The 13,142-nt window shown below is 36.8% G+C and overlaps 1 protein-coding gene across 2 annotated transcripts in view; it reads right to left on the reverse strand.

Moving 5' to 3' along the window:
- Positions 1-3,826: 3,826 nt before the first annotated feature.
- The window catches only part of LOC134791677 (extracellular serine/threonine protein CG31145), a 155,630-nt gene continuing 146,314 nt past the window's right edge, over positions 3,827-13,142 (reverse strand). For both annotated transcript variants that reach the window (XM_063762770.1, XM_063762769.1), the window contains exons 9-12: positions 12,008-12,088; positions 9,873-9,985; positions 9,291-9,431; positions 3,827-6,401 (exon numbers count right to left, since the gene is read on the reverse strand). In XM_063762770.1, coding sequence (XP_063618840.1) covers positions 6,209-6,401; positions 9,291-9,431; positions 9,873-9,985; positions 12,008-12,088 — 528 coding nt within the window. In that variant the 3' untranslated portion in view covers positions 3,827-6,208. The remainder of the gene's footprint in view (positions 6,402-9,290; positions 9,432-9,872; positions 9,986-12,007; positions 12,089-13,142) is intronic.

Genomic DNA, 13,142 nt, shown 5'->3' on the forward strand with positions numbered 1-13,142 from the left:
GGTTAAGATTAGATTGTAATTCCAATAACACTATTTTATAAGTTAATTTTAAATGTAACTAACAACTATGGATTTATATCCGAAATAAAATTATTATATTTATTATTTATTTATCTATCATATTATTTACACATACCGCTTATATACAACCTATGCAATAAAGTAATTAAGAGTCATTTTTCCCCACATCGTTATATAACGGTGATATACGGGCGACTATACAAAGTCATTTCCAGGGCATACCTCATTTGTTATCCTCGTGGTATAAAGCATAAGCAGACAATGCCGCAGCACACGGTTAACCGGAATATACAGTAGGCACAGCAACTCAGTTTTCAGGTTGAATTAGTTTCATACCCTACTATGCCCTATACTTATGATCACATATAATTTCTGATATGCATTCATTCACTAAAGTTGGAAAACTTTCCGAAGTTTTAGCGACTTTTTATAGGAATTCAATATAGTTTCCATGAAGTTTTCTATAGGAATTGATCTTGCCGTGGAGTGGAAAGTTACCTACACACTACACATTATTGGAAACTTTTCGATGATAAGTACATCAACACATAATTGAGCAATTAAAAAACTGGTCATGTACAGCTCGCTCAGAAGGTCTGAAGAATTTGTAACTGAGAAAGTGAGAGGGTTTGCGTCGGGCCGTGCCTCCTTCGCATCGCAAGCTTGTTTGGACCAGTTCAATAAATTCCCTTCTGTATCTGACTCCACTGTGGAACGCCATCAATGGGCGCTGTGTCCAAGTGAATTGTTGTGCCTACGACTCCAATGCCGACGTAGGTGATAAATCGCACTAAACAATAGCGCAGCAGGTTCGACGCTAACGCCAGATCGGACGCGCATAAATCAGAGATAGACACGATACGTAGTTTTACTGCATTCCTTGTTGGTAACCTGGCGCGATATTGCTTTTATTTACCTACTATTTTCATGCACTACTGCCGGCCTATTATGGATGGCTTTATCCACATGACAAAATATCAGTCACTTTTTAACAGAGCACGATTGAAAGTGACGGATAACGTTTTATCACGCTGTCACGTAGATAAGAACGACCATCATATGCGTACTGTTTACTTCAAAAACTAAATTTGTGGATTAGCGATGATGATTATGATATCAAAAATGCCTCAAAGGCAACACAACAATGTCTAGACCAGAAACGCTTATGTATACTTACCTTTAAATACCTACAAACAACAATTAGTACAGACCAACTAATAGTTTCCGAGTTGCATCCTGCGAACGAACTAGCAAGCGCTAGGAGCATGTGTTCACGAACTATCTGATATGTAGCTACACGGGCCTGCGGGGCCGTCTGTTAACTATCGACTACTTCTCAAAAGAGTTATTGTCAGGGTAACGATGCATGTTAACATTTACAAAGTTAAATTAATTATACTACCTAGATGGTTTCAAGGGTTTCCTAACTAATATTGAAGTTCACTTACCACCAGGCAGATTCCCTGGCACTCTTTGGAGGATGCACTATGCCAGCGGTTCTTAACCTTTTTCCATCCACGGGCCCCTAGGAAATCAAGCACAAGGACCCCTTATTAAAAAAAACAGCAATACATTTCAGACCGGTGAGAATAGGTGAGATTGCGGCGGACCCCCGTACATATATTCGCGGACCCCCAGGGGTCCGCGGACCACAGGTTAAGAAACACTGCACTATGCACTTACAGGAAGGAATGCACGCTACCGTACAAATAGGTAAATATAATATAGAAGATAATAAGTTCTTAGGCCAAACTAATAATCAGACTTTAATTAATTTGTATATGCTTAAATGATGAACTGATGATGATGATGATGAATGAACTTAACTATACCTTGACAATTCAAGAGAGAGTTCAAAGTTTAACACTGGCAAATTCGTCTCCACAATCGCATCGTATTTATGCGATTTTTTCTAAAAAGTGTAGCCAATAAAAGTTAGTGATCAAATTGCACATTGGTAATACAAAAGCTATAAAAATTAAATTATTAGGTAAGTAGGTATATAATTATGTATGTATGTGATCTTGTTATAAATTAATAGCTTTCATTAATTTAAATATGCAAAAGGATTAAAACCGAATCCTTAAGATGGGCGCCGTTAAAAGTTTTAATCAGCGAAAGAGTCAAAGTTGCCGATTGTAAGTGAATTGTCCCTAAATTTGCTAAATGTTAGATCTGTCAACTTTCACGAAAATTCTCCCTTCTCCCCCGACGCTGTAATTATCGAAATATTCCTTTTAATTTAGCTCTTTCGTCCTTAATTTCTAAAGTAATGTTTGTCATTTGAAATTTGATTTGTTTTCCAAGGAGAGTTTATCAAAAGCCAACGGACCGTTTAAATTAAGGTGCTTAAGTGCTTATCCGTCATTATTTCTCGTTAAGCATTCAGTATTCTCGTAAGTTTGAAAGTAGGTGAGATAATCTGTAACATACTCGCGCTACGTGGCGTAGCCTGACTTCCGTAGCACTCTCTGTTTTAATATAATATAACATTAAGGAGAGTGCTACGGCATTTCTATTATAATTGTTTTATATATTTTGCTCGAATAGGCATTGCTTGACCACAGCTATAAAAAGTTCTCAATATTGCGATGGTTCTAAAAATTCAGCTTCTCAAAGCTTGATTCCTATTGTTTCAAATAACCCTACGGGTTGCAAAGAGCATAACAAAATATGACATAGAGTACAGTAGCTAAATAATAGAGCATTGAAACATAATTTTAATAAATTGTCATGCCATCTCATAATTCTGTTGTATTCCCGTTAAATAACATCAGTAATTAGAGTCAAAAGCAGCACTTACGTTCGACATTTTGTTATTCCCCGCGAGTGAAAAGCGGCCGGAAACTCTTCATGTGAATATACAATTTGGAAGATTGCGGCGGGCGGGCCGGGAATGACAATATCCGCCGTAGGAACTATATCACGTCCTGTGTTCCGCTTGCTAACTCTGTGACTATGCCGCGTCTCGGAGTTTACTTCCTTATTTTAACGTGTTTGTGTAAATGTAGGTACCTACTTGTATATAAAAATGTGCAGTAAAGTTCGTCTCGTAATACTGAAGGGAACTGGAAAATTGAGGATCTTGATAATTGGAAGCTGGGGTGGTATGTCTGTTGCACAATTACGAAACAACGGCTGAACGGTATTGGGTGAAATCTGGTACACTGATAACTTATCTCCGAAGGGTGGCAGTGAATGTGTTAATAATAAAATTAAAATAAGCAGATATAGGTACCCCAAATATTGTACTTACGATCAAGTACGTATATCGAATACAGAATTGATTTTAGTTTTTTTTTAAATAGTGATAGTAAAGATTCTTGGGACAGTACAAACAAAACCTAACTTTACGGCACACTGAAATGTTTAATAAACAACAAAACAGGCTTGAAGCCATAAAATGTTATAGCAAATAGGTATCCTAATATTCCCGTACTATTCATATTCCTGTTTTTATGGGGGACCGACATATCTTTGTGTTTCCCGGTTTATGCGACCTTTACGGGACCGTCAAGTACACTGACCCGCGAAATTCGTTTACGCTCCGGTTTTATGTCTCTCTTTTTGTTTATTACAAATGCAGTGGATGATATTATCAGATATTCATTTTGTAGTAGCTTTTGAAATAAACGATAACATTGAATCATCAAATAAAAAAAATGGAGTCTAGTGATACGTCGTCTGTTCGTTTATCCATATAATATTTTGTTACAACGCAAAATTAAATTAGGAATATTCAACACGTAAGTTTTGATTTTAGTAGTCATTCAATACAGAAAGTGATTGAGGAATTAAAACAAACTTGTCGAATCATTTCATTTTTAATTTATAAACGATCAACAGAAACACGCTTCGAAAACAGTATTCATGTTTCCATACCTACTTACATTTTACATCTTAAAACATTGTAGGTACATCTTTGGCAAGTCGACTTCTCTTATATATGACATACATCTCTTTACAACAATACGTAGCACTTATACTAACACAGCAGCACGTATTAATTTAATAAATACAAATACATCTTTAACGACTGCTCGCTTTTCACATTTACGAAATAAGCTAGCATTACGATACCACGATTTAATTAATCATATTAAATATATTTTATTAAGACTTTTCTTCCTTTTTGTCAATCAAATCTTTAATCCAAAACGAAACCGAAACAACAAGTGAAATACTTATGTATATGTATACCCCGTTTTTTATAAGTAATTATAATTTTTCTAACCTCAAAAAGTAGTGGTAATTAAGTTTTTCTTCCGTAATGCTACGGTTCCTATGATATCTTATATTGCGGTAGGTACAATAATATGTAAACGACACTATAATCAGTCCGTAGTTACTCAGATTTAAATTTGGAAGAAAAAAATTACCACTACTTTGAGGTTATAATTTCTAATCTGAAAAAAAAATGGGGTATAGGTACAGTCACCTGAAATAATATGTTACACAACGAAGGCCGCAAAAATATCTGACACGATCTTATTTGTAGAGTCATAACAGCGTGTATCATATTTTTTCGGCCTTCGACACTAACATATTATTGCAGGCGACTGTAAAGGTAGTATGTCGTGTTACCAAATTTCCGAGACGGAAACATCTTGTCAAAATTCATGGATACAACTCTTCAAATTACGTTTTGCACATTAAATGAAGTCATTGTTTTGTCTTTTAATGTCCTTAAATCTCTAGGAATGGTATCTGAAGTTCTTAAAATAAAAGCTGCCGTTCTTAAAATCACAACGAACATAGAATACAGAACAACACTTTGCATTGGTTGACTCTAAACTATACTTACACTTACACATTAGTAGGTACAGTCACGGATTTTGATTGTTGAGCCATTTAGGGGTCAAGCTAATTTGGTTGTCCACACTAACGGTATGAAATGTCCAATGTAAAGTAATCCCTAAATGGCTCAACAATTAAAGTCCGTGACTGTACAATGCGGCGAACAGGAGCCAAATTTATTATTTTTTGTCGTTTCGTAAAACATAATATACAAGTGTAGCAGTTATCAGACAAAACTGGGCTTACGGTTCAATGGTGTTCTTAAATAGGCAATAGCTCTGTACAAAGGTTGGTATCGTTACCTATTTTAGTTGCCTTAAATAATCATTATCAGTAGGTCATTGTTATTGAAATAAATGGAATGCTCCTCTATGCCGCTTCGAGATCTACCCAACTGAATATTATTTCAGCTTTTCTAATTGCATGATTTCGATTAAAGTAGATACTTAATTAATAAATTAATAAAGAAGCAGAACTAAATAACAAAAAGGAACAAATCATAAAATGCGTAGAAATAATAAAAAATAAATCGATAAATAGGAAACATTTTTCAAATTAGCATTTAGCCTCCTAAACACTAAAGTCAATCTTATCAAAACGTTTCAACAAAACCCTCAACGTTATCAAACGAAGCTAACTCCGCCACCATGATATGTCTGTCTTCTTGAGCTTATAGCTTTAAAAGATAACGACAGCTAAATATAGCAAAACACCTATAACGAAAACTAAACTTAAACTACTACTACTACTATTGCATTTCACTATTAATATGTACAGCGCATTATATTAACATAATCACCCCATTAAATTAGTGTGGCCCAAGAATCTCCATAGAATTTTACCTGAGAATCTTTATCAATAGCGAGCCATGACCTACCTACTATCACATCCATAAAATTGTGGCACTCAAGGGTCAATCATTTCCATCTTTACATTTCTGGGACCCCTGAACTAACACAATCAAGCCATCAGCAATCAACCTAAAGTGTCATTCTATGGAACTTGCTAATTATGTAAACAAACCGCCATATTGAAATTGTCTCTGAATCATGAATTTACTAGTGACTTTTTTTTACATAGTTAGCAAGTTCCATAGTTCCACACATTAACAATAATTTAGTTCCATTAAAATATACACAGGATATTAACTTCCTACAAATCAATACTGATTCCAATTGTAAAACCTATTGGTCATTGCGTAAAAATCGGCATTTTTGGCTTGTACAATGGCTTCTTACAGAGTCAGTGGAATGACTTCAAACGTTCACCCAATGTCATTTGGATACTCTTTGGCACTAAAATCTTAAGTCTAAGTCCGGGGTAGACTGTTTACCATTCTTAGACCATAGCTTTATCACACTTTTAGTTCCATCACAGGTGTTTTTAGCGGTCATACGAAGTCGTTGACATCGTTGTTGTCGACGGGGGCCTCTGCTTTTTGGACGCACTTGCGGATGGCGTCGAGGATGATGGCGGTCCGCCGGTCCAGGGCCGCCAGGTGGGGCTCCCAGAGGACGGGCGTGACGGGGTCCACCTTCATGGCGTCGCGAAGGGACGCTGAAAGTGGTTTGCCGTTGTGGAACCTGAGAAAGATAAAGAAAAAATTTACAAATAATATTTTGGTTAGATGTAGTTTGGTGGAGGCGCTGGGATATACTGCTAATAAATCTGTGTAAGGTGCAGAGGGGCGATTTCGACAGCGGGGTAATTTAGAAATTGCCGAAATTGCCCCGCTACACCTTACGTGATTATGGTTTATTTATTGACTATCAAGATCCAATATAAAGCTCACCAAAATTACATGAAGATATTACATAAATATGAATTCTATTACAAAGTGTCAAATTAATGTCCATGCAGTTTTGCAGCGGGATGTGCAGTAAGCTGCAAAATTGCATGGACACATTGTGAATAAACTCATTCATAAAGTACACCCAGCCGGGGTGTACGTAAATTGAGAAACAAAAATTTTATACACATGCTGTTCTCGAAAATTCAATTTTCTCATAGCTAGAGCTAAATCGATGTGTTAATTAGATTACGCGCGGTACAATCAAACTATTTGGAAAACAAATTCTGATAAACTCGAGCGAAACATATGCAGATGAAATAAATACTTTAGGGTATCATATATATAAAATTGAAAAACCAGAACGGGATAAAAAATGAGCGACGAAGCGAGATGGCGCCTTACAAATTTCTAAAAAAGTTTTTGACACGTTTCTCGAATACGACGCACGTATGATAAGAAAAACCTGTTCAAATCAATTATCTACATATGGGAATAGAACTAGACCATAAAAACTATCGCTTCCGATGTGTATTTAATTTACAATAAGGAAAAGAAATTTTCATAACAATCTTCATCGGCCATTTCTCGGCAACTCTCGGTTGCTTTCGTTTGGCGGTGCTACAGATTAGAGCCAAATAATCCGTAAGTTAAAATAAACTAAATTATGTTTGTCATGTTGGTATACAGGTATTTCTGAGTTTTTTTACACGAAGTAAAATAAAAAGTGCTGCCAACCTCAACCTTAGTCTATAGAGCCCATACGAGTGATTTATGTCATATATGACTTATCATTCTTATCAATCAAAGTAATTACTATATTATTATTATCAATTTGTATTTTGTTGTTTTAAATTTATTTTTGAGTTATATTATTCAGATTGACTTTCACGGCTTCGGCAAACATTGCCATTCGTCCGGGGAACGGGCTAAGAATGCTGAGATGGGCCAAAAATACAAAGTTGATAGTAAGTTATGTAGGTAGTTAATCTACCAGTGCATGTTCAGATGTTATTGAGCGACCTAATAAAAATAAGCAAATGTACAATCAGCAGTCGGCCAAATATCGTAATATAATTTTGTTGCCATAGAAATAAGGATGTGGTCCGATATAGTTGGCGTTTAGAGAGACAAAAGCGGCTATTCAGTGGTGGCTCGGACACTTAGAGAGAATGGGAGAGGATCGTGCCGTGGAGAGAGCGCAGGTACTTGGGACAACAAAATGGGAGACGCCCGAGTGGACGTCCTAGGTACCGCTGAAACGACGTAGTTGCTCAAGACCTGCTCAACCTCGGCCATGGCGACTGGCGAGAGCTATCGCAAGACCGAGAGGACTAGACTACCTATGTTTGTATGAAAAGGCGATTTAAAGGCGGTGGTCGTCCATATTCGTCTTAAGGCGAAAATTAATCTAATGAACGTTTTTGCAACTAGGCTTATAAGAACAAATAATAATTTTATCTTGAAACAAGTTTTAAATAAATACGTGTAGATGAAAAAATACAATCTTGCCTTTTATCAAATCACATCATTTTTTGTCAAATTTGCGAATTGAGTTATCCAAATAACGGCTACAAATAAGAAATCCCTATCACAGTTTTAAACCATGGCAGGGTTGAATACATAATAATGTCGGTATTTAACTAAACATAAGACGAACTCTTTATTTCATTTACGCGAGCGGAGCTGCGGGCCCGTCTAGTCAACATATAAAATGCCAACTCCATACTCTTTTACCTATTTATTTCGTTTTTTTTCGTTTTTTTCCTATTTAATTCGTAAATAATTTAGTTTAAGAATATGACACGGCAATTAAAACATAAGCTCATAATGGTTTTGAATAGAGAAAAAAGAAAGTAATAATGTATATCTAAAATGGGTAAGAAAATATTTGTGTCAGATAAATGTAGGTACATGGACAAGGAATCCTACAGAAAAACTCAAAAAAATTGTTGACAAGAGTACCAACTTTCAATCAATTGAAACAACGCTGAACGAAAACCGAACGCTCGTGAGATACGAATGATACTATTCGTAGAAACGGGATTATGGTATGGCAGTATACTCAATTAAGAATACGTCGTGGAAGCATTGTCCAACGTTACTGCAGCAGCGACGCAAGAATCCTCAGTTCATCGCGCAAGCTTTGCCGAACCCTCCCGGACAACGAATATTCTACAGTACAGTACGGATAGTTACTTGAGAAGCGTGGGGAGCGTGGTCTGACGCACAAGGCAGCACTGCAGAAAGGCGAACATTTTTGACGACCGGTCTGGGCTAGTGGGTAATGAACCTGCCTGTCAAGCCGATGATCCAGTGGTCCTGGGTTCGAATCCCGGTAAGGGCATTCATTTGTGTGATGAACACAAATATTAATAGTTCCTGAGTCATGGGTGTTTCCTCTATATTTATCTATATAAGTATGTATATCGTCGCCTATAGTACCCATAGTACAAGCTTTGCTTAGTTTGGGGCTAGGTTGATCTGTGTAAGATGTCCCCTAATATTTAATGTTACACTATAGTACGGATACGGATAGTTACTTGAGTAGTGTGGCGAGCGTGGTCTGACGCACGAGGTAGCACTGCAGCAGCAGCACGATAATACCTAATATGTCCATCGTGGAAGCATCGCTGAACGTTCCCGAATGGCAAACATTCTAAATTACAGTATAGATAGTTACTTGAGTAGCGTGGCGAGCGTGGTCTGACGCACTAGGCAGCACTGCAGCAGCGGCGCCAGGATGCTCAGTTCGTCGTGAAACGCCTTGCCGAAAGCGCGGCCTTGGTCCAAGTGCAGCGGGAACGTTTCATTCCCGAACATTCTGTAACAATTTTCCCATGAAATATGTTATTTCCTACTAGGTGTAAAACCTGAGTTAAAAAAATTGCAATTAGATCTGGCGGTAACCCCATTTTACTTCTTCTTCTTCCTGGCCATTCTTCTCTATTTCTATTTATGGTCTTCATCGACAGATCCATTTTACCAAATGTCGCTTTTAATTTCATAAGTGCATAATGCACGAATTTCTAACAAATATACCCAAGTAACTTTATAGGTATCCTATAAAAAATCCGATTTCTCCAGGATTCCATTATGATATATTAACCTTCTAACAATGTCCAACTGTGAAGTATAAATTATACCATTCAAACACAAAACACAAATAAGTCCATCCGTCTTCGAAAAACTTAAAGATCCCGACGAATTAAGAATTTCCGAAATATTGAAATTGGTTAAAAAAAGTTTAGGTAAATCTACGAACTTGAAAGTTTCATAGTGATGTCGATCCATGTTGCCGGTGAGGAAGTCGAAAATTGCCATGTCCATCAAGTCCAGCATCCGCCGCCCCGAGTCGTATGGCGCCGTAGTTTTTACCTAAACAACAGCACATTTTTTTTTTAATAAAAAAACTAACGGATTCCGACCACTATAGGTTTTCACGCCGAGTGCTGCGTCAAGTATGGCGCCCATATGGGAACTGTAAGTCAGTGCCAATTCAGTGCAAAGTTAGCGTAGACGGACTCTATTTCATTATAGGTTTATTAAATTGTATACATATGTGACGTTAACTATGAAAAGGGACCTTATTGTCGATGATGCCGCCATTATTAGAGCGTTTCTTTAATTTTTTGCCATTTTTATTTATTGTGACCTTTTTTGCCACTTTTGTGTTATTTCTACTCAGAATCACGAGCTCTTTCGATCCTAATGGGATAAAAAAATGTCCCAGAGTTTTTTTCCTATTGTGTTACCATTTCCCCATACACTTTGTATAGCGGTAACAAAAAGGAAAGTTTGAAATTTTAGCACTTTTTTTTCCTATAAGGATGAAAAGGGCTCGCGATCCTGACTAGAAATAACACAAAAGTGGCAAAAAAGGTCACAATATATAAAATGGCAAAAAATAAAAGAAACGCTCATTAACGATGCTCCGATATAGATATAATGCCGCGCGACGCTGTGCAGCGTAAGCGCTATCGACAATAAGGTCCCTTTTCATAGATCCCCATATATCGGACAAAAACCTATCTATCTACATTTATTGTCACGCGCCGAACAAATAAGGAAAAATTAACGGTACAGATTTAGATCGGAGAAAAGCTTTCCTGATATTGATATAAGGTTTAGTTTCACATGGCCCGTGGAAAACTTTATTTCACTAGTACATTACCTATTAAGGATGACTCACGTTAGACCGGGCCGTGTCCGGCCCGGAGCTTCCGGCGCATCGGTTTCTATGGAAAGCATCACGTGATCCCCTGTCATGTCATAGAAAAGTAAGCTCCGGAAGCTCCGGTCCGGACACGGCCCGGTCTAACGTGAGTCATCCTTTACACACTACTTAGTACATTATTTAGGTTTGATTATCATATCGTCGTTTCGACAGTATTTGTATGCATTGCCCTATTTCTCAACACACATTCTGTCATTTACATACAATTTCCATACATCAAAACCGATTTGGCACAAATGGAGTAACATTTTCAGATTTACATACCTCTACGCCTAACGTTTCAACTTACTGTGCAATACCAAAGCAATACAGAATAATAAGTAACTAACTATCACCTTCGTATTGTCTGCGAATTAACTTGAGTTTACTTGTCAAACTTGAACGGAATTTCACTCCAAGTGAGACATAGTAAATATGACTGTGTAGTATGCAGCCCATGGTAACTTAGAGTCACCATTAGATCTTAGACCAGTTAGTAATTGGAGATGTCATCGCTGTCATTTCCTTTACGAAACAGTCTGCCGACGTTTGCGGGGGAGGGGACGTCAAATGTATTGCTATTTCTACATGATTTGTACGTAACGTACAAATAGCCATGTCAGTCCATACAAAAGTTTGCACAATTGTGCAAGTTTTTCGGCAAAAGGGTAAGCTCTTAATGGCCACTCCAATTATTAAATGCTCTAAACATCAGAAATTATCGGAGCAGAGGTTTTCACAGTTCACAAATATCTGAACAAAGTCAAGATTAAAGTGAGGTTAAGTAAAGTTAATGTTCAGATATTTCTGAACACTTCGGTTCGGTTAAGTACTTATGTATCTACAATTCCTTATGACACAGCTCTAACATAGATAGAAAAAAATTGAATCTTTTCGAAACTCGAAAGTAAACGTTATACGAAAGTGACATTTTATAGGTAGTTATTTTATGGTCAGTTAGTTATATACCTACTTAGCTATAAGTACTTAGCTTCATATACCTACTTTATAAAATAAGTACTCCTTTATTCCGCGGCTTCGTGCGTAGCTCTACGCAGTAGTTCGTAGCAACTACGAGTAAATGACTGTGCAACTTTGCTTAAAACTTTGCTGTGATATCACGTCAGGCATAGAAAAAGAGTTAAGTTTAAAAAGAGAAATATTAAAATTGTTTTATATTGTACCGTTTCACAGTAGTCTGACTGCAACTCCCACTGGGCTTTTCTTCTTTTGTGATACGAACGTCTCCAAGGATGCCGCCACACCTGAAAGAATACATGATTATAGTCAAATACTTACTCCGTACTCAATAAACAATAGTAACGCAGAAGTACGAGTGAGATGTAAAGGCACAGAACTAAAAAAAACTTTATCGCTAAGTGAATTCTGAATAACGAAGTAACCTAAGATACTTTATACTTATGCGCGCTGGGACCCCATGGACCTAGAGTTTCAACACCAAATGGTACAAAATGGTACTCTCTACCGAGGCTCTTATATTTGTTACGTTTTAGAATTTCGGCGCTTTCCGCCGCTCCGCCCGCTTTTACAGTTTATATTTCTACTTTATACTGGGTACGCATGAATGACCAGAACCCCCAATGTAAATTTCATTCCATTGCGTGATGGACGTACGCCTTTGCGTTAACCCTTAAATGCATAGTGTTGCCAAATGTCTACAAAGCATTAGACAGCTCACAGATAAAAAAAAAGCCTTACGTTCTTGAACGCACCTTTATACCAAACGTCAAGTATTAGGGTGATGATTTAAGGTTTAAATTTACGCAATATTTTGAATTTATAAAAATTACATTCGTTTTAAGACGAAACGTCGGAAAACTTGGAATAATCCAGAAATTGATAATTTTAAGTATGTGATTTTGAACGGTGTTTTCAGTGTTTGTAATTATTTTATATTTAAAAACTTTATCATAGGTATATCACAAATAGTGTACCTTTCTAATCGTAGCAAAAAATTTCATATATCTATTACTGAAAATTACATATTTACATAAATATGATTTAGCCAATTCAACTTCTAACACTGATTTCGCAGTGAAAATCGAAGTTATATATTTTTTTACTATCTTTCATAGAATCGGCAAACAATTATGTGATACAAATATTAATTTCGGGCAAAAAGAAAAAAATTAAGGGTTAAGTCTCATTTTGCAGCGCGCCGAGCAGGACGTTTTGGAAACTCCAAATCCCATACAAATTTAGACTTAACGTAAACGCGTACGTCACGTCATGCTATCGAATGATATTTACATTGTGTCACAGTACAGCTTTACACCCTTTACGTACGAAACTATAAGT

Source organism: Cydia splendana, chromosome 6 (assembly GCF_910591565.1).
Source record: "Cydia splendana chromosome 6, ilCydSple1.2, whole genome shotgun sequence".
NCBI classification, from domain to species: Eukaryota; Metazoa; Arthropoda; class Insecta; order Lepidoptera; family Tortricidae; genus Cydia; species Cydia splendana.